The sequence below is a fragment of the Mesoplodon densirostris genome, chromosome 6 (assembly GCF_025265405.1).
Source record: "Mesoplodon densirostris isolate mMesDen1 chromosome 6, mMesDen1 primary haplotype, whole genome shotgun sequence".
Taxonomy (NCBI): Eukaryota; Metazoa; Chordata; class Mammalia; order Artiodactyla; family Ziphiidae; genus Mesoplodon; species Mesoplodon densirostris.
In genome coordinates this window covers 57,083,568-57,106,384 of record NC_082666.1, presented here as the reverse complement: position 1 = coordinate 57,106,384, position 22,817 = coordinate 57,083,568, and the positions used below count along the sequence as shown (strand labels likewise).

Sequence of the window (22,817 nt, the reverse complement as noted above, 5' to 3'; positions counted from 1 at the left end):
TAGTTTTAAAATATTGGCTATATTATCCATGTTGTACAATACATCCTTATAGCTTATTTTATTTTATTTTATTTTTACATCTTTATTGGAGTGTAATTGCTTTACAATGGTGTGTTAGTTTCTGCTTTATAACAAAGTGAATCAGTTATACATATACATATGTTCCCATATCTCTTCCCTCTTGCTTCTCCCTCCCTCCCACCCTCCCCATGGTCTGCATTTTGATGGGCATGGTGGTTACAATAGTGTATACATTATCAAGATTCATTGAACTGTTATATTTTAATAAAAGAAAACTATAAAAGCTGCATTTTTCACGCTAGTGAATATGTTTGGCATTTGGTATCCATTATATTCTATATGGCACTTCATAATAATCTTGTAATGTAGGTGCTATTGCTCATGAGTCTGGGAAGTCAAAGTAACATCCAAATTAACATAAATATGTGATAACATGGAGATTCGAATACTCTTTGGTTTAACTATACTTCTTGTGCTTTTCCACTCTATCATGTTGCTTTTCCACTTGTGATAAAAGTGTGAGTGTACTTTGGGGACAGTTTAAATTTTACTCCTTCAGCCATTGATTTCTAAACCTGTGCTCTGGGTGGTAGTGAATGAGTCATAATATTTCTGAAAGATAATTCTTTAACTGCATAGGAATCTAATAACATTGCTTCTGATGTTTCAAGGAGGAAAGTGACTTCCAGTCTAAACAAATTGCCCACGGTTGGAAGAGAAACAGCTTTTGGTGTGTGCAGAAATGAAAATCAATACATTGTACTGAAAAAGAGGGCTTATTCACTTTTAAGATTTTTCTCTCTTAAGTCCTGAGATGGGAATGTGAGGCAGTGCTAGCCCTCTGTTTTCTTAATCAGCTGTGAGTCTGTTGTAGCAAAAATTAATAGGCGTTGCGGGATCATAAAGAAAAGCTCTTTCATCTTGCCCAGCTCCAAGAGGGTGTTATATTTTCAAAGCGGAGTATTGTACAATTGAGCAATAGATAAGGAGGGGAGGGGCCTTTCCTGGGGATTCTTGACCGCTGGAAGAGTTCACTTCAGGCCATTTGTCACAGCAGTTATTTTTCCGGAAATACCCTATGCCAAGGTTATGTTTTGGCTATTCTATCCTCTTTTATTGATTTATTTTCTGAAATCATGGGGGAAGGTAGTTCTCCCTGCCCTCTCCCATCATCCCAACTCTTTGTCTAGCTGCTCCCTCCTTCAGTGCATCATGGGGTGGGAATGATTTTCAGTGGGACTCATGTTTTCAGTGGGATTGTGTTTGGAAGGTTTAGGGAGTTAGTGTCGTATAAAAATGGCCAGTATAAATCCTGTATTTTGTTTAAGGATTTTTCAGTGTGATAAATATAATTTAATATGGAAATGTGATCCATTGTTCCACAGTAGGTTTTCTCAGCTATGTATAGTAAGGGTTCCGTAGCCTTCTGTAGATTCAGTATTTATTACTTTCTGGAACCTCTTTTATTGTTTTTATGTTTCGTTTGTGGAGACATTTGAAGGTGGATTGCCTGTTCGACCTTGCAGAGGAGTTGATTAAGTTTCGTTTGCTATGCATTAGAGAAGGAATTTGCTGGTCTTTTTGAACTGAGCTCTACATTATTTGTAGTTGGGGCATGTTTTTTGATGCCTTCAGTTCTTCCTGGGCATGAAAACGCTTTTTGTACATTTGTTGAATCTATTTCCATGCTGAGCTTTTTATGTACTACACAATGACTCTTTGCAGTTGAAAGTTGTAGTTTGGCTTTATTTTTAACTTTAAAAGGACAGCAGGAACTTGCCTTTTATTAAACATTTGTGGACATTATAACATTTACTTTGTCACGCTGTGAGTAGATTTTTAAATATGGGTTTTCATTTTCAAAATAAAATTTTAACTGACTGTGGTAGGTTTGTATAATGGAATGCTATTCAGCACACGTGTGAAATGTGTGGGAAAATAAAAATATTGGCTTTTTCTCTTTAAATAGAAAAGATTTAAGTCAACTATTATTTAATTGGTTGTTTTAATTTCTTTTTACAGACAGTATTTGTAGAGTATGAAAAGTCGAGCACTAATCAAAAGAGAAAATTTTAAATTTGAGGTCTCGAAATTTTATCATTTCCTGTTTTTGCTTTTATGATTCAGTCCTCTCCCCTCTGCTGTCTGCCCTTTGCCATACCCAGATTTGCTATGATCTTTTAGATACTTCACTCTGAACATTTTACATTCTCAACTTTCGAAGTTATGACATTTAAGAGCTCCTTCTCCCCGCCTGTTCATTATTTTAATCCCATTTCCTGTTTATTTTGTATTTAAAGAATTTTTGTATGAAAAGTTTTCCCTCTTGAATTGGAATCCTGGTCTCTGAGGATTATTAACTGATGTGAGTAGTCTGTGACCAAACAGGAACGCTGTTCAGGGTATCCAGCCGTGAGTTTCCGGCTCTCAGTCACAAACGCAGGGCATTCTTTAAAAGATCAAACAAGTTGGACACTAGGAGGGTTTTAATGATGCCAGTTAACATCAGAAGAGCTGGGCTCAGTGGTTGCAGATTGTGCTCATCTGAATAAATGCCACTGAGCTAGAAATAATGACGTGACTAAAATCATGCTAATTGTGTGCCATTCTGCCATTCCAGTGAATCAAATATATTGGTTTAAGCTTATTATACAAGGGGTGGATTTTTCTTTGGGGGGTAAATGGGGACATGGGGTGTAGAGAGGGAATCGTTGAAGGAGAGTTGTAGATTAAATGACATTACATGTTTGAAAGGCTCTATGGATTTTGAGAAGTGATTGAAAGCATTATTTTGGTACCTTCCAAGAAATTTGCATATACCCTTAAGTGACCTAGAATTTTTGAAAAACTTATTCATCATATACCCATAAGTGAACCTAGAATTAAACTTTTATTAAAAATGGCATTGTAATCTGTGGTGCTTAAACTCATCTCCATGCTATATAAATGTGTTGATCTTACCCTCTCATTGCCCAAGATAAAATATCGCTAAGAGACTCATTTCCAGAAATACTAATGTTGCCAGATTAGTCTTCACTTTGATTAGATGACTAAAATCATGTGTTAGTGAAAGGTGTAGGAAGTATTGGGAATTAAGACAGTAAGCTTTTGGTCAATCTTTGCATAGGTACAGAATTACTCGGAATGCCTCTTTAACATGCATACAAATCTAGAAGTAGTATTTAAAGGAGATAATGTATACATTTTGTTTTAAGGTTCTTTAGTTTTAAGTTGGAGAGACTTTTCAGAGTTGACAGAAAAGGATTTGTTCAAGCCTGTGGACTGTACTATTAATTGGCTGTCTTTCTAATGCCTTTTTTTATGTTTTCAGTATATATCACTTATCTTTTGTGATTTAGATGACTTCATACCATATAGGGCCTGTTGTCTGGTTTTTGAGCTTTATTAAAAGCTGGGCTTAGATCTTCTCATAGTAGTATGATGGAACCTGTTGCTCTAGGTTCTAATTCAACAGTAATGAGTAAGATGTTCTCAGAGGTACCATTCTTTTGGCTTCAGAGCCATGGCACGCTGCCTCTACTTACGTAAGTGGTCATTTGAACAATTAACTTGCTTAAACAATTGACAGGGTCATATGACTTTGATCTGAAATTGTCAAAAACAGGTCAAACAAAAGAATGTCATTGACTTTGTTTCATCATGCTACACTTACAGCTTCAGTTAGAGTGTATTTCCTTCTCTTTCACTTGTTTGCCTCAGCTACTCTGTCTAAGTTATGGACTTCATAGAAAAATGAATGGCAGTGATTTCTAGTGTGTAGAGTAAGGTCTTCAAAAGTTTGTGGATAACTTGAGCTATGAAATCAGAATCTCTAGAGATGAAGCCTAGGCTCTCTATTTTTTAATGAGTTCCCCAGTGACTTTGATATCCAGTGAAGTTTGGGAGTACTGTCAAGAGCAGCAGTCTCTAAAGTGTTTTGTGTATAAGCCCAGCCATGAGGTATGAGAAGAAGATATTAGAATATTTCTTATTTATCTTTTATCTCAAAAAAGAGTAAAATTAGGCTCAAATAATATTTAATATATGGATTGATGGTTTCTTTACTTGCACTTCCATCAGATGGTCATGTATCACCTAGAGTAGCCAGGTATCCTAAAGGAAGAGTGGGAGTTCCACAGTGAAGACTGGCTGTACCATCATCTCTCCTTTGTTAGAATATGGCAATCCATTACAATTTATGCATATGAGTTATACGAATTTATAGGATATATACATACATACACACATACACATATATATAGTTGTCATTTTATAGATATTTACATACATATGTGTATATATATGTATGTGTGTATATATATACATATATATGTATATGGGGTTGTGTCATTTTATTAGACATGCTGATTCCCGATATGGATTGTTGAGAAGTTTATCTGAAGCACTGTTAACCTTGACTTTATGGAATTTCTTCATTCTTTTATGTATGCCTGAGGACAGCTATACACAAATTATTTGCCTTTTATTTTTTGAGCCATGTAATAGCTATATTTTTCTGACAACAGTGTCTTTTTAAGAAAGTTACAGCATTATTAAGATATAATTCACATATCATGAAGTTCACTCTTTTAAAGTGTACAGTTCAGTGATTTTTAGTATATTCACAAAGCTGTTCATTAACCACCACTAGCATTTTAATTAATTAATTAATTTTATTTTTGGCTGCGTTGGGTCTTCGTTGCTGCACACAGGCTTTCTCTAGTTGCGGTGAGCGGGGGCTACTCTTTATTTCGGTGCATGGACTTCTCACTGAAGTGGCTTCTCTTGTTGCAAAGCACGGGCTCTAGGTGTGCAGGCTCAGTAGTTGTGACTCACAGGCTCTAGCACAGGCTCAGTAGTTGTGGCACACGGGCTTAGTTGCTCTGCAGCATGTGGGATCTTCCCAGACCAGGGCTCAAACCCGTGTCTCCTGCATTGGCAGGCAGATTCTCAACCACTGTGCCACCAGGGAAGCCCCTATCAAAGCATTTTTAAATCATTCCTGTGGTAAGCTGAATAATGGCCCCCAAAGATATCCAGGTCCTAATCTCTGGGACCTATGAATGTCACCCTATATCATAAAGGGGACTTTGCATATGTGATTAAGTTAAGGACCTTGAGATGGGTAGATTATCCTGGATTATCTTGAGTGGTATCCTAAATGTAATCACAAGTGTCCCTGTAAGAAGGAGACAGAGATTTGACTACAGAGAAGAGAAAGTGTGATGTGACAACTGAAACAGAAGAAAAGGTGATGTGATGATGTGAGGGAGGAATCATGAACCAAGGAATGCAGGCAGCTTCTAGAAACTAGAAAGGGCAAGGAAACAGATTCTTCTCCAGAGCCTCTAGAGGTAACCTTGAATTTTACCTTCATAAGACTCACCTGGACTCCGGCCTCCAGAACTGTAAGAGAATCAGTTTTTGTTGTGTTAAGCCACTAAGTTTGTGGTAATTTGTTACAGCAGCCATAGGAAATGAATACAACCCTCAAAGAAACCCCAAGCCCATTAGTAGTCACTTTCAATTCCCATCTTCCTAGAGTCCTTGGCAACTATTTTCTGTCTCTATGGATTTGCCTATTCTGGACAATTCGTGTCAATGGAATCATATAGTATATGCCCTTTTGTGCCTGGCTTCTTTTACCTAGCATATTTTCAAGTTTCATTAGAACTTCATTCCGTTTTATGGCTCTATAATATTACATTGAATGGCTGTAGCACATTTTGTTAATCCATTCGTCAGTTGATGGACATTTGGGTTGTTTCTACTTTTTAGTTATTATGAATAATGCTTCCATGAACATTTGTATACAAGTTTTTATGTGGACTTATGCTTTCAGTTCTCTTGATATGTATCTAGGAATAGAATTTCTGGGTTTTATGATAACTATTTTTAACTTTTCAAGGAACTGCCAAACTATTTTTCCAAGTGGTTGCACCATTTTACATTCTTGCCAGCAATATGCGAGCGTTCACATTTGCCACATCATTACCAACATTTGTTATTGTCTGTCTTATTGTCTGCCATCCTATTGGGTATGAAGTGATATCTCATTGTGGTTTTGATTTGCAGTTTCTTATGGTGTTGAGCATCTTTTCACGTGCTTATTGGCAGATTATATCATTTACAATATTTTATACTGAGATTGAATGTGTCCCTAAAAGATATTTGTATTCCATAGAGGTTTCAATGGTTTTGAACTTAAACATGCTTTATTTTTTTCAGTAAGAACAGTTGTTTTAGATTTTCCTACTTTGCATAATATTTTCATTCCTGTAATTCATGTGTATAAAATAAATATAGATATATGCTGGTGTGCTGAATTTTTTTTTTTTTTTTTTTACCAGTAGAGATGTACAAATGATCATGCTTATAGGTCACTGGTCTAGAGGATGCTCCAGTGGAACTTACGTTAAGATGTCTTACAAAGGTGCTGCAACAAGCCATCATTATGAAGAGATCTACTAAAGACAACTCTTTTTCTCAGATTTTGTTTTGTTATATGATATGAAAATGCTTTGAAGGAGTAGGGACCTGACTCTAAAAGAAACTAGGATATATCATTCACTGAGAGGAATTGCCTTTAATGAGTAGTTTAGGAACAAATATCATTATGTAACAACCACAAAAACAGGGAAAACAGCTATTCCATTTATTGAGTGCCTCTTGCTGTCAAGGCACCTACACTAAGTGTATGACATACATTATTTAATTATTACAACATCTCTTTGAGTTTGGTGGTCTTGTCCTTATTTTATACATGAATAAGCTAAGACCCACAAAGTACAAGTAATTTTCCCAAGGGCATGGAGCTAAGAAGAGGCAGAGCTGGGATTTAAAAACAAGGCTAATCCCTTGCCTTTTATTCTGTATCGTATGATGTAATTAATTTGTCACTGCTTTTCCCATCCCCCACTCCCTTGCCCATTCCTACCCCGAAAGGGAGGGAAAAGCGGTAGCCTAATGCCACTTGATAAATAAAAGGAGCTGAAGAAGAACAGCTTAGAGATATAGAGAGCAAGAGAGTTTGCATTTAACCACAGAAAACTAAAGAACTGCTTAGGATTGGCTAGGGTTTAGAGTCAGCAGTTGCAGAACAGTGTTAAAGAGGGGCCTGATTCTAAGTTACAAGTGGAAGACGTCCTTGGGCCAGGCAACACAACCTGGTTTCTGAGCCAAACCTATGGAGGAAAGGATAAACTGACAGTTTCTATTTATATTTACTTATTCAACTAAAATTGTGTGTCTACTGTGCACAAGGCACCATTAGATGCTAGAGATACAATGATGTAAAGGAGAGACATAGTTCTTACCCCCAGGAAACTTTCATTCTAAGTTGGGGGCCCAGAGCAGATGATACTTTACCATTTGTGGTACAGCTACTTATTTGCAGTTGTGATAAATCCTACAAAGCAGGAGTATAAGTTCTGTTAGAAAAGTTTAGTGAATTTAAGGTAATCTAAGAATGCTAGTAAAATTCTTATTATTAGGGGGACATTTCCTAGTTAAGTTAATAATGAAATTTATTGAGTGATTTGTTTCTCCTTTGTGAAATTTTCTTACCCATTAGGTTTGTGTCCTTCCCTCTTTGCCCCATGGCATCCCTCTGTATTTAAGCATAACTTACTATAAATGTTTGTTTCCTTGTTTACGTTTCTGTGAGCTACTTTGGGGTGTAATAAGCTCTTTTTATTCATCTCTAGTCCTAGTTCTTAACAGCTTGTTTATGAGACCTCTTGCATTGCCCAGGAAAGTTATAATTTCATATTTTCTATCCCAGTGTCTCAATGAATTTTTACTTTTAGAATATACATATTGAGTTTTTACAGTACTTTTTCTTGCACAGCTCGTTTGTTGTTCAAAATTAGAAGAGAAGGATAAGCAAAATTTGAAACAAAAAAATTACACATAATGTCACTATCCAGACATGACTCTAAACAATTTGCTATATATAATTTCACACCTTTTTCTATACGTACATGTATATCTGTGGATTTTTAAAAAATGAGATTGTATTGAGCATACTGTTTAGTATAACCTAATTTTTTCATCTTAATGTATTGTGTACATCTTTTCCTGGCATATGTACACACGTATTTTTTATGCCTACATAGTATTTCATTGTACATTGCATTCTTCATACTTTTACCAATCGTCTATTGATGGATATTTTGTTTGTTTTCAATTTTTTTATCATCTTCAGTGCTGTGATGATCATCCTGAGAGCTATCCTTAGCACTCACCTCTAGTTATTTCTTAGAATAAATTTTTAGAAATGAAATTGCTAGCCCAAGGGTATATAATTACCATCTGTAAAGATTTCTTCCTGTTGGATTCCTCCCTGCATTATATGGTAGTGCTGCTTTGCTTATACTTTTTTCTACATAGGATATGAATTATTCATATGTCTTGATATTTGTTTTGAAAAACATGGTTAATTGTTATAACTTAATTCTTCATTCTTTCACTTATGTACTAAATGTGACCCTGGCTGTGGGTTTGTCATATATGGCCTTTATTATGTTGAGGTAGGTTCCCTCTGTGCCCACTTCCTGGAGAGTTTTTATCATAAATGGGTGTTGAATTTTGTCAAAAGCTTTTTCTGCATCTGTTGAGATGATCATATGGTTTTTCTCCTTCAATTTGTTAATATGGTTTATCACATTGATTGATTTGCATATACTGAAGAATCCTTGCATTCCTGGAATAAACCCCACTTGATCATTGTGTATGATCCTTTTAATGTGTTGTTGGATTCTGTTTGCTAGTATTTTGTTGAGGATTTTTGCATCTAAGTTCATCAGTGATATTGGCCTGTAGTTTTCTTTCTTTGTGACTTCTTTGTCTGGTTTTGGTATCAGAGTGATGGTGGCCTTGTAGAATGAGTTTGGGAGTGTTCCTCCCTCTGCTCTATTTTGGAAGAGTTTGAGAAGGATAGATGTTAGCTCTTCTCTAAATGTTTGATAGAATTCACCTGTGGAGCCATCTGGTCCTGGACTTTTGTTTGTTGGAAGATTTTTAATCACAGTTTCAATTTCATTCCTTGTGATTGGTCTGTTCATATTTTCTATTTCTTCCTGGTTCAGTTTTGGAAGGTTATACCTTTCTTAGAATTTGTCCATTTCTTCCAGGTTGTCCATTTTATTGGCATAGAGTTGCTTATAGTAGTCTCTTATGATGCTTGGTATTTATGCAGTGTCTGTTGTAACTTCTCCTTTTTCATTTCTAATTTTATTGATTTGAGTCCACTCCTTCTTTTTCTTGATGAGTCTGGCTAATGGTTTATCAATTTTGTTTATCTTCTCAAAGAAGCAGCTTTTAGTTTTATTGATCTTTGCTATTGTTTTCTTTGTTTCTAGTTCATTTATTTCTGCTCTGATCTTTATGATTTCTTTCCTTCTCCTAACTTTGGGTTTTGTTTGTTCTCTTTCTCTAGTTCCTTTAGGCGTAAGGTTAGATGGTTTGAGATTTTTCTTGTTTCTTGATGTAGGCTTGTATTGCTATAAACTTCCCTCTTAGAACTGCTTTTGCTGCATCCCATAGGTTTTGGATTTTCGTTGTCAAAACAAAACACATTGTCATGTTTTCGTTGTCATTTGTCTCTAGGTATTTTTTGATTTCCTCTTTGATTTCTTCAGTGATCTCTTGATTATTAAGTAACGTATTGTTTAGCCTCTCTGTGTTTGTGTTTTTTATGTTTTTTTCCCTGTAATTGATTTCTAATCTCATAATGTGTGGTCAGAAAAGATGCTTGTTATGATTTTTTTTTTTTTTTTTTCTTTTTGCGGTATATGGGCCTCTCACTGTTGTGGCCTCTCCCGTTGCGGAGCACAGGCTCCGGATGCGCAGGCCCAGTGGCCATGGCTCACGGGCCCAGCCGCTCCGCGGCATATGGGATCCTCCCAGACCGGGGCACGAACCCGTATCCCCTGCATCGGCAGGCGGACTCTTAACCACTGCGCCACCAGGGAGGCCCTGTTATGATTTTAATTTTCTTAAATTTACTGAGGCTTGATTTGTGACCTAAGATGTGATCTATCCCGGAGAATGTTCCATGTGCACTTGAGAAGAAAGTGTAGTCTGCTGTTTTGGATGGAATGTCCTATAAATATCAATTAAATCCATCTGGTCTTTTGTGTCATTTAAAGCTTGTGTTTCCTTATTAATTTTCTGTTTGGATGATCTGTCCATTGGTGTAAGTGAGGTGTTAAAGTACCCCACTATTATTGTGTTACTTCTGATTTCCTCTTTTATAGCTGTTAGCAGTTGCCTTATGTATTGAGATGCTCCTATGTTGGGTGCATATGTATATTTATAATTGTTATATCTTCTTCTTGGATTGATCCCTTGATCATTATGTAGTGTCCTCCTTGTTTCTTGTAACATTCTTTATTTTAAAGTCTATTTTATCTGATATGAGTATTGCTACTCCAGCTTTCTTTTGATTTCCATTTGCATGGAATATCTTTTTCCATCCCCTCACCTTCAGTCTGTATGTGTCCCTAGGTTTGAAGTGGGTCTCTAGTAGACAGCATATATATGGGTCTTGTTTTTGTATCCATTCAGGGAGCCTTTGTCTTTTGTTTGTAGCATTTAATCCATTCACATTTAAGGTAATTATTGATATGTATGTTCCTATGACCATTTTCTTAACTTCTATGTGTTTGTTTTTGTAGGTCCGTTTCTTCTCTTGTGTTTCCCACTTAGAGAAGTTCCTTTAGTATTTGTTGTAGAGCTGGTTTGGTGGTGCTGCCTTCTCTTAGCTTTGGCTTGTCTGTAAAGCTTTTGATTTCTCCGTCGAATCTGAATGATATCCTTGCCAGGTAGAGTAATCTTAGTTGTAGGTTCTTCCCTTTCATCACTTTAAATATATCATGCCACTCCCTTCTGGCTTGTAGAGTTTCTGCTGAGAAATCAGCTGTTAAACTTATGGGAGTTCCCTTGTATGTTATTTGTCATTTTTCCCTTGTTGCTTTCAATAATTTTTCTTTGTCTTTAATTTTTGCCAATTTGATTACTGTGTGTCTTGGCATGTTTCTCCTTGGGTTTATCCTGCCTGGGACTCTCTGGGCTTCCTGGACTTGGGTGGGTGTTTCCTTTCCCATGTTAGGGAAGTTTTCAGCTATAATCTCTTCAAATATTTTCTTGGATTCTTCCTCTCTCTCTTCTCCTTCTGGGACCCCTGTAATGTGAATTGTTGGTGCATTTAATGTTTTCCCAGAGGTCTCCTAGGCTGTCTTCATTTCTTTCATTCTGTTTTCTATATTCTGTTCATGGCAGTGAATTCCACCATTCTGTCTTCCGGGTTACTTATCCGTTCTTCTGCTTCAGTTATTCTGCTATTGATTCCTTCTAGTGTATTTTTCATTTAAGTTATTGTATTCATCTCTGTTTGTTTGTTCTTTAGTTCTTCTAGGTGTTTGTTCTTTAATTCTTCTAGGTCTTTGTTAAACATTTCTTGCATCTTCTCGACCTTTGCCTCCATTCTTCCTGGCATGTGTTTATGGGTTGTGTAGTCATCACCAGCCATATATTTAGTTGATATGGCAGGAGTAGTTGTTAATTCCTGGCTTATGCTCTATTCAAGGAGGAGCAATAATCATTCCGAGCAATGAGGTTGTATAAAAAATTCTGTGGAATTGTATTAGGTTTGCCATGTATGGTTGAAGATTTTGGGCTCCATTTTGTAAAATAGGAACAGCTATGGTAAACTTCGAAGTTTTCATATAAAACAATATTAGTTTAGGTGGGTGGGCAGAAGAAACTTAAATGTCAGTTTTTACCAAAGTTTGAGCACCTTGCCTAATGTCATTTTAAAAATACAGTAATTTTAGGTGCCATATGAAAGTAAATGTTTATGTAATCTGTAGGGAAGTGGAAGAATCAATTAAAATTAATTTTAATTATAGAAAAATGATTAAGGCTTAAACTCATAAAATGGATATATATTTCCCTTAACCTATGACTCAAATATTGTATGTACATAGTAGGAAAGTCAGAAGTTTTGACTGAGGGAAAAAAGATTAAAAATCATGTCTAAACCAGAGTATATGTATAACAAAGAAAGAGATCATACTATAGATATTCTTTTGTAACATGTTTTTATTCAGCTAGCAGTTTATCATGGACACAAAGTCATGTGATAATCTACTTCTGACAGCTAATTGAATGAGCATGTGGCTGTCCTGTATTTAATGAATTTCCTATTGTGGGATACTTAAATTGTTTTCTGTTTTGATTTTGACTTTTCATATGATGCACCACACTGTGATAAATTTTTTTTATTGAAATATAGTTGACATACAAAATTATGTTAGTTTCAATTGTACAACATAGTGATTCAACATTTAACTACATCATGAAATGATCAAGACCATAAGTCTAGTAACCATCTGTCCCCATGCAGAGTTGTTACAATATTGATGATATTTCTTGGTGTGTAATACACCCCTGTGACTTATTTATTTTCTCACTGAAAATTTGTATCTCTTAATTTCCTTCGCCCACCCCCCACACCACCCATTTGTTCTATCTATGAGTCTGTTTTCATCTTGTTTTGTTTGTTTTTTGGTTGTTAGATGCCAAATGTAAGTGAGATCATACAGTATTTGTCTTTCTCTGCTTGACTTACTTCACCTAGCATAATATTCTCTAGGTTCATCCAGATTGCTGCAAATGGCAGTATTTCATTCTTTTTTATGGCTGAGTAGTATTCCATTGTATAAATATACCACATCTTCTTAATCCAGTCATGTATTGATGGGCACTTGAGTTGCTTCCATGTGTTGGCTATTGTAAATAGTGCTGCTATCAACATTGTTGAGCATGCATCTTTTTGAAATAGTGTTTTCATTTTTTCTGGATTATATATCTAGGAGTAGAATTCCTAGGTCATATCGTAGTTCTATTTTTAGTTTTTTAAGGAACCTCCATACAGTTTTCCATAGTGGCTGCACCAATTTACATTCCCACCAGCACCGTACCAAGGCTCCCTTTTCCCCACATCCTCTCCAACATTTATTATTTGTAGACTTTTTGATGATGGCCATTCTGACAGGTGTGAGATGATACCTCATTGTGGTTTTGATTTGCATTTCTCTAATAATTACTGATGTTGAGCATATTTTCATTTGCCTGTTAGCCATCTGTATGTCTTCTTTGGATAAAAGTCTATTTAAGTCCTCTGCCCATTTTTTATGTTGTTTGTTTTTTTGTTATTTAGTTGTATGAACTGTTTTTATATTTTGGAAATTAAGCCCTTGTTGGTTGCATCATTTGCAAATACTTTCTCCCAGTCTGTAGGTTGTCTTTTTGTTATAGCGATGGTTTCCTTTGCTGTGCAAAAGCTTTGCTTTTAATTTTGTATCTGCTGAACAACTTTTCAGCAGTTTTTTTTTGGGGGGTGGGGGGGTTTAAGCTATTTTGATTGAATTTCTGTTATTTTTCTTTTTTTACCTTGGAGTCTAAATTCCATTTATCTGAACAGGGGAAGGAACTGGCCTTTTAAAAAAAAATCCCTCTGGTTATTTGGGGGAATAAAGCACTAATTTTCTTGTCAAAGGATATTTCTGACACATTCTTACTGTGAGTTTGCTAGTTCATGCCAGGAGAGTGTCTAACATGAAATAGATAATTAATTCAGACAGAATCTAGCAAAAATGAAAACTGAACGTCCCTGCAGGGAGCTCTTTTGTCATTCTTTCTGTTCCTGCAGAGAAATCAATGGAGTTTACATTGGAAGATATTGTTCCCTTTAGGGGGAGGTGTCTCAAGGAAACTGCAACTTCTGACATGGCGGAATAAAAGAGAAACCTAAAATCCCAGGCCGCTGAGTAGTGATTCCCTTGGGTGGCTTGATAATCTAGATCAGTCTGTTTAGTAAATGCCTTTCTGTTTTTACTTGTAGCACTTATACAGTTCCAAGCCTCTTCTATTCAGATATTAGAATTATAAGTCTGTACTACAAACTGCCAAACAGTTTTTCTGTCACGCCTCCTTTAGAAATGGCATTGTGATATTAGGAATTGTTAGTATGAGAGTAGCTTTACCACATCAAGTACACATATTTTTGATTCATTAAGCCACCATTTGGGATTTAGATATGTGCCTTTACATTATTTGCCATCAACAGTACAGAAGTTGAGCAACTCTAATCATCAGAATTACTGTCCTTTAGATTATAAGGGAGTTGAAAAAAGGCAACTCAATATTTATTCCTATTTTTTTTTACAACACTGCTTTGATAATACACTAGTCTCAGACATTAAGACTGTGAAATTGTTTAAATAAACCTGTGCTAGTAATTTTTTATACCTATAACCTTTAACCCCATATTATTAGGATAAGAAAGAATGTTATTTTTCCCATTGTTTCTGCTCCATTGATGATAGCTCCTTAAACTCCCTCTTATCCCATGTTATTGTATTTTGGTAAAGAAGCATCCTGTTTTATGAATTGTGTGTGCTGAATTAGCTTAAGAGGGCTTCGCTGCATGGTGATGACTTGAGTCCTCTAATTATGAAGGCAGTTTCTTTTACCTTCATTATGAAAAGGGCAAATAAGGCGGTTTTCATAGCCTAAATGTTTTAAAAAAGCTTTCCTTCTGTTGGAGTAAAGCATCAGGACAAAAGGAGTAGGCTCTTCTTGGGAATTTCTAGAAATACCTTTTGGAGGTAAAATTATAAGATAGCTATCTATTCCTCTGTGAAGAAACAAATTCATTCTTACAGCTCAAGAACTGAAGCAAAGACTCTGATTCTTTTGCGATTCATTATCTTTTCCATTGGCAAGCTTCTTTTACACTGTATAAAGCACATTTGCATACAATTGCCTCAGTATTGCCTTTACTGTTAACCTTGTGCTATACATAGAGCAGGTGTTAGTAATATTATTTCCGTTTTGCAGCTGCGGACACAAATTGAAGGAGATTAATGACTTTGCCATAGTCCCACAGCTACCAAATGGGAGAACCTGGGGTTTCTGACTCTAGTCATGTGCTCTTTACAGTATATCATGTTGCATTGGATCTTCGTAATCTGTGCTGTTTAGTGTCGCTAAGGTTCTTGTGGAAGAATAACATGGAAAAAGTATCATTCTCCCCAAGAAACAAAAATGGCAACAAAATATACATAATGTACGCATTCAGAATGGAATGAATTCTCCAAAATCTCACAGACAAACTAAGCAAGATGTTCTGAGTCATTAGTCGGTAAATATTCATATGCTATATATGTATAATACCTAGGTTTTGTTCCTTCTATTTTGTTTGCTTTTGCTTGTTTTGCCCTTACTGTTGAATTGTGGGCTTAGTATTGTAGGCTGATAGTTTTCCTTGTATTTTATTTGTTTTTGCTTGTTTTGCCCTTACTGTTGAATTGTGGATTTAGTATTGTAGGCTGATAGTGTTGTAGGCTGATAGTTTCTGTGGATTTAGTATCATAGGATTTAGTATTGTAGGCTGATACTGTTGAATTGTGGATTTAGTATTGTAGGCTGATAGTTTCCTGTGGATTTAGTATTGTAGGCTGTTAGCACTTTTAAGATCTTATTGCACTGTCCTTTGGTCTTGTTAATTTTGAAAAGTTTGTTGTTACTCTAAATTGCTCCTTTGTAGATAGCCTATATTTTCTCCCATTTATCTCTGAAGATTGTCTCTTTGCCTTTGGTTTTAAACAGTCATATTATAATGTATAGACATATAAACTTACTTTTAGTGTGGCTTATTTGATTTTATTTTTCTGTGCAAATCATTTGGGTTATGTATTATGGGAGTGCTTTTTTTTTTTTTTTTCTTTTTGCGGTATATGGGCCTCTCACTGTTGTGGCCTCTCCCGTTGCGGAGCACAGGCTCCGGATGCGCAGGCCTAGCAGCCATGGCTCACGGGCCCAGCCGCTCCGCGGCATATGGGATCCTCCCAGACCGGGGCACGAACCCGTATCCCCTGCATCGGCAGGCGGACTCTCAACCACTGCGCCACCAGGGAGGCCCGTGGGAGTGCTTTTTGAGAGTGGGCCAGGTGCCCCCAGCTCACTGCCATTTTTTGTTAATTTCTCAGCTCATTGGTTTCTAGTCCAACCATTACACTAGGGTGCAGCCCTTCAAGGGTGCTGGTTTTATGTGGGGGTCTCAGTTCCGACTCCCTTCCATCTATAGAATAAAGGCAGTATCTCCTCTTACCATGTGGACATTTAAACTCAAGCTATTAGGTTATGGAAACTGACAACTTCCTTTCAATACCACAATGCAGGTATTTCCCTCTTTGTTTCTGGCACTGGGTAATTAACCCCACCCCCATTTTTCCTTTTCGGCTCAGCTATATATAAAAGAATTTTCTTCTTTATCAGTCATTTCAGGTATGGCCCATCATGTTGCTGGAGCCAGAAGTCAGTCTATTTTTTGAAAACAGACAAGTCATTGGGTAATAAACTGTAGAGCCGAAACAAGCCAGTAAAGACCAGGAACATGAGCTTGACTAATCTGATATAATATGACAGATTGCACAGGTCAACAGGCTGGTGGATCAAATCCACAGGGTTCTAGGAGATGGACATAGCAAGATAGTAATAGGTTGAATTCAAAGCCCTCAGGGCTGGGAGATCTCTAAGATCTAGTCAAGAATAGCCCAGGGTTGGGAAGGTCAAAGGAAGCAGGCTTCTTTATTAGAGGCTTCCCTGCTCCTGATTATGTATAGGCAAGCCTGGATTTATCTATATTCCCTGCAGGTATACCTTGCTTACATTTAAGGCACAATTCATGGCTGGGATTCTGGAATATCTTCTCATATTCCACATGTAGAATACCATTTCAGGCACTAGTTTTCAAACTTTCTAGGAAGAAGACTTCTAAAAAAATTTGTAAACCTTTGAAAATACTTAGAAGATATAGCCTCACTCCCCACCCACCATCCATGGACAGGGCAAGCCCTTTTTGTACTCCCATAATTGGTGGCCAGAGATCTTTTTTGTTGATCTGCAAAGTGCATCAGAACATGTATGAGACCATACTTCCTCCTGGTATTTTGATTTACAGAAATGTTTGAATGACAAAGCTGTTGTTAGCAGACCTTACATCTGAGTTACAGTCCTTTTTCCCTCGTGCCTGCAGGATATTTCTTTCTAGGTGTCTTTCCATCCGCTCCAATTAAACATATCCATCCCCCATCTCCTGCAAAGGTGCTCCTTCTTCCGGTTTCCCCTCCATTTAATTATGTTGCTTTTTATTCACCCAGGTCTCTAGGCCCAAATCATCTCACTTCATTCTCCAAGTCCTTTTAATTCTTTTATTCTCTATCTCAGATTTACCATTCCTCAGGCTCCAGTACCATCAGTAGCTGATAACTACAGATAATCTGATATAGTTATTACTGCGCTAGGTGAGCGGTGGGTGTGGGGGGGTGAGAACTGTAAGGTGTGGTCATTGTCTTTACAGAACTTAATATCTAGTTGAGAAGACAATTTATAGTCACAAAAAATAGTGAACAATACCAGGCAGTATGGAATTAAATGCTAAGTTGGGTAGTACAGAGTTTTAAGTGCTAGAAGTTAGAGGAAAGGAAGGGATAAAATGAGGGCCTGAATTGTAAGAGAACAGTTAATTGTAGAATTGAGATTTGAACTGTCTTGAAACAACGTAGGTTGGAATTAGATAGGAATTTAAAGTGAGGAGAAAGCATGGATAGTTAGTGAGTACATTGAGCATACGATTTTTGGAAAACTTTTGAGGTTCTTTATGTTAGGGACTACTGACAAATAGGAATTAGAGAGGTTCATGACTGCTTTGAGTTTGGCTATAAGACTACCAGAAGAATCTTTCAAAAATAGTATTTGAATTTAGTTTATTCCCCAACTCAGAAATCTCTGGAGGCTTCCTTTTCCTTTTGATTCTGATCCAAACTGCTTTGGTATTCTAGGTACTCTTTGATCCATCAGCCCTGCTTCACCAGGACTCGTGCTTTTTATGTCTACAGCTTGCTTTATTTGTGTTTGACTTATGCTTTCCATTTCCTTGTGGGATGTCTGCCTGATTTCTTTCCATTCCTTCTTCAAGTCCCATCTCTAGACTTTTTGCCTCCTGATACTGTAATGACTCCCACCCCCTGAAATAGCTTTCCTCCCTGGGTTCCTCCTGAAACTGTTTTCTGTTGAAAATAAGAGCAAAAGCACTGAATCCAAGTTTTCTGAGATACACTTTTTGCTGTCTTCTTTGAGTCTCTCCTTAATCTGTGTCTTTAAATATATATTATTCATTTATCTTTGATATCTTTTCACTTTTTAACTCATGTAGTGTTTCCTAAATAATTTATGTTTGTAGATGAAGATAAATTGTGTGTGTTAATTGAAGCTTAAGAGAAGAGACTCTAGTGGTTTAGAAAGATTAATCCTGTTAAACTCTATCTGATTGATCTGTGTTGCCACTCTTCCTGCCTGAGTTTTAAAATTTTAATCAAATATCTGTAAGTGAAGAAATCATCCATTGTAGTTGGAATTGAACTTAAGAAGATATTTGAATATCCTTAAAAACAGATCTTGAGATGGCTTAAGAATACGTGGTTTAAGGGAATTGGGTCAAGCTGACAGTAACATTTTTGTTAGTTTTATTTTAGCATTTAACAGCCTCTTAAAAATCTGAAATGACTTTTTAAACAAAAGTTTTAAGTTATTATTTTAAATAATAAAATTATTCACCTACCTCATTTAGAAGTTTGTAAGATGATTTGAGAGTGTTTGATTTATGTATGCTAACATCCCAATTTTCTGAGTGGTGATACTCAGATACTCAGTTTCAGCAAGACTGGAAAACTATGAGAACTGTGAATACCTGGATTTAGAAATGTTCTAGCATTATCTTACCCTTCTTGGTTTCAGAGAATGGCTATTCAACAATGTTTGTAGCTAACCTGGAGTGAATTTTGTGTGTATTTGTGCATGAGGGAGAACGACAAAGCTTTGCTTCTTTGGTTAACCAAAATAAAGTAAAAAAGCAGTTGTGTGAGGCAGGCTGGATCTTCTTCAACAACAGTTTATATTAGTTTAAATAATTTCTTTTGAGGGGTGATGATTTATCAGATTTTAACTGCTAGGAGTGTTCTTGTTCTTAAGTTTCCTTATAATGAAAGACAGTACTCTTTACTAACGGCGTCATATGAGCTGGGATTTTGTTAGGCATTGACTTTTGTATTTGCTTCACAGGTGGTTTGTATTCGCTCCACTTGGAATGCTCTTTCCCCAAAGCTGAGTTGTGACATGAGACCTCTCATTTTGAAGACCCTCAGTGAACTGTTTTCTCTGGTTCCTTCCTTAACAGTCAATACAGCTGAATATGAGGTATGCATTCAGAGCTCAATAAATTGTCTGTTTCTACATTGGGAAGACATGTGCTTTATCATAACTTGTGGAAAAAAATATTCGTAATCTTTTGTTTGCCAAAAATCATTTAGCACTTTTTGTTCTGTGAACATGTTGATATCTTTATGGACTCCTAGGAGTAGGAGGATATCCACCCTTATCAGTCCTCTGTCTTTGAGATTTATTTACATGAAGGATGCCAAGTTTTTATTATGAAAGTATAGTCAAGATTTTTAAAAGCCCATATGTTAAAATAGTGTTTCTAAAATAATAGAATTCACGAGGCCAACAGTTTAAATGCATTTTGTTGGTGTTTTAAATTCTAAAAAGTGTTAACAAAGGCTTTAGTAAGGCAGGGCAGACGTCTGGGTAGTATAGACATAGTGTCATTTGTGGTTTTTTTCTACCTTAGGCATAGAGATTTGATTTTTTATGTGTTAGTTTACATTTTCTATATATAACTTTGCTTTTCATGTATACTCTTCAATGAAGACGATTGTAAAATCAACCTGTCCTAGGAGAGGAAAATAATTTTATGAACTAGGCAGTGTTTGTCATTGTAATGAATTGAAACACTTGGTGAAAGATGTTTTGCTGTAAGATTCACGTATTTCTGTTTAACATTTTCTTTGTTATCTCTTCTTTGAATGAAATGAGAGGGTGGCAGATTCATTTATATCTCCACTTTTGTAGCCATATCCCCTTTCAAGCTCACCTTTTTATTGACTTTTCCTTCAAAGAGCCTCAATTGATTTCCACTTGAAGTCTTGGTGAACCTTTAGTTTGATTCAGTGCTTCACAGACTTTGATAAACTGGCCCTCTGTAAGATTCCAAGAATAGTCCCTTACTTGTTTTAGGTCACATGATAAGACAGGATTGTAGGATAATACTTCTAATCGTTCTAAATGCTACACAGTGAATAAAATCAAATTTGTCCTTACCAAGGACACAATACCTAGCATGGTACATAATGTATATTCAGAACCTAGTTGTTGAATGAATGAATGAACCAATACAGGATATTGTGAGTTTATTCTCATATTTGGGCTTTTGTTTTGGGGTATTAAAAAAAGAAGCAATTCAAGACTCCTAGAGTATATAGTTCACCAACAGTCTTTTTTATGGCCACTGTTCGTGGGTACATACCCTATGTTGTCAGAAAATCTGCCAGGCTACTGATAAGGAGCTCATACTAAAACACAAAATAAGGACTTTGTATGCAGTGATACGTATATTTATTTTCTGTCTTCAAGGGCTGAACTCATATACCTTTTATTGCTTGTACTTTCAGTTTTTATTACATTGAATTTATGAAGTGGCTTGTGTGTTTTTTATGTTTGCTTACATTGGTAAGCTGTAAGTTGTCTTTTGGACTATTTTTTTTTCCTTTAAGTTTTACATTCCTTTTCAGTGACATTTTATTTTGGTTTATCTTCATGCTTATAATAACATTAGGATTCCTCTGTTGTTCAGATAGATGGCTTTGGGACAATTTTATCCATCAGTTTCCTCCTAGTAGGGAGATTTCTTCAGTGACCAGAGCCCACCTGGCAGCAGAAGTAAAGAAACGTAGAGAAGACCCCTCTCCAATCTGTCGCTCTGTATCTCTTTCTCTCTCGGTCTCTCCCTTTCTCCCCACCTCCGCCACTTTCTCCCTCCTTCCCTTCCTTTCTCCCTCCCTCCTCCTTTCTCTTCCTGTGTGTGTTTAAATAATTTGTTTTCTCTTAACTGCTTAGAGTTTGTTTGTATATAAGCCCTAGTTGAATAGAGTTTTCCCAAAACATTTCTTAGGTCATTACTATCCCTAGTCACCTCAAATACCTTGTGTTTACCAAAAGTGAAGTCCAGTTTCTTTATATGGAGCCAATAAGGTCTTTTAGAATTGGCCTCATTCTGCTTTTCTGCCTCCTGCACTCCAGGAAGACCAAACCATTGTAGATTCCTTCTCCGCTTCTGAATTTTTCCATTGCTTTTCCTTTGTTCATGTTGTTCTCTCTGTCTAGAATTACTTTCTTTTTCACCTCTAATTTTAAAGTCTATTTTAGAAAATAAAGAATTGGTTTAAGTTATCCCATCCTTTGAGAATTTTTCTTCCAATGGGAGTCTATTGCTCCCAAAGTTCTTTATCTATACTGTCTTAAGAACATTTATTTCTATTTTATACTACAGGTATATGTATACATATATTTTCTCCATTAAAATATAAGCTTGTTGAAAATAGAGTCCATGTTTCAATTTGTATATTTTCTGAATTGCTTTGCAAAGTGCTTGATCATTCATTGATTGACTCAGAATATATTTATTAGAACTGTGCTAGGCCTTAGAGATACTAATAAACAATAATAGACACTATTTTAAGTAGTTATTATATTCCCCAGCGCTCTTCCAGTTACTTTATATCAATTAGTTCTAATATCTGATGGGAAGTTATTATTTTTCATTTTATAGCAAAAGAATCTGAGGTTTTAAGAGGTCTATCCATTCATTAAACAAATATTTATTGAGTATCTGCTACATGCAAGACAAGTAACTGAACCAACACTGTAGTTTCTAAGTGAAAGCTGTTTTCTAAACCCAGGACTTTCTGGCTCCAAGGCTATATTTTTCCATTATACCATGTTGTCAGTCCCTGCCTTCTGAAAGCTCAAAAGTTGGTAAAGGATATAGACATAAGCAATAATAATTATAATAACATTTGATAAGTACAGTTACTCAAAGAGCTATGAGAGTGTGGTTGTGGAAGTGACAAGCATTCTTAGGAGAAATCTAAGGAAACCTTATTTAGTTGGTGCTATTAGGCTAGGATCGTGAAGAATTAATAAAATGTTGCTTTTCATTGATGTTTTTAAGAGAATATGCAAACACAAGGAGGTATAGAAGAACCTCATATGATTTAGCAGGGCAAGAAGTTAGATGTGGCTGAAATTAAGAAGACTTTGGGGCTTCCCTGGTGGCTCAGTGGTTGAGAGTCCGCCTGCCGATGCAGGGGACACGGGTTCGTGCCCCGGTCCGGGAAGATCCCACATGCTGCGGAGCGGCTGGGCCCGTGAGCCATGGCCGCTGAACCTGTGCATCTGGAGCCTGTGCTCCAGAATGGGAGAGGCCACAGCAGTGAGAGGCCTGCGTACCGCAAAAAAAAAAAAAAAAAAAAAAAAAAAAAAGACATTTAATGTTGGAAGATAAATGGCTTTTTATGCTCAATTATTTATTAAATATTTGTCATTTGAGGAACTGGGCTTTATATTCTTTATGTACTGGCCTTTGAAATGAGAAAGACAGCCACTGCTTTAAGGAGTGTACAAGCTAGTAGGGAGGTGATCACATACACAGATAATCACATTAGATGCTAAATTGTGCCATGTGCCGTATGGCCGCTTAGAGAAGGGAGAGCTCTCTTCTGGGTAGGGGGTTAGGAATAGAGGCATGAAAAAGGAGAGTGACATTTGTA

At 36.4% G+C, this 22,817-nt stretch overlaps 1 protein-coding gene across 6 annotated transcripts in view; it reads left to right on the top strand.

The window, feature by feature from the left end:
* FOCAD (focadhesin) overlaps window positions 1-22,817 on the top strand; it is a 313,353-nt gene that overhangs the window by 170,722 nt on the left and 119,814 nt on the right. For all 6 annotated transcript variants that reach the window (XR_009532822.1, XM_060102011.1, XM_060102014.1 and 3 more), the window contains one exon: window positions 19,213-19,347. Coding sequence is in view for 5 of the 6 variants with exons in the window: in XM_060102011.1 (XP_059957994.1) it covers window positions 19,213-19,347 (135 nt within the window). In the remaining variant the exon portion in view is untranslated. The remainder of the gene's footprint in view (window positions 1-19,212; window positions 19,348-22,817) is intronic.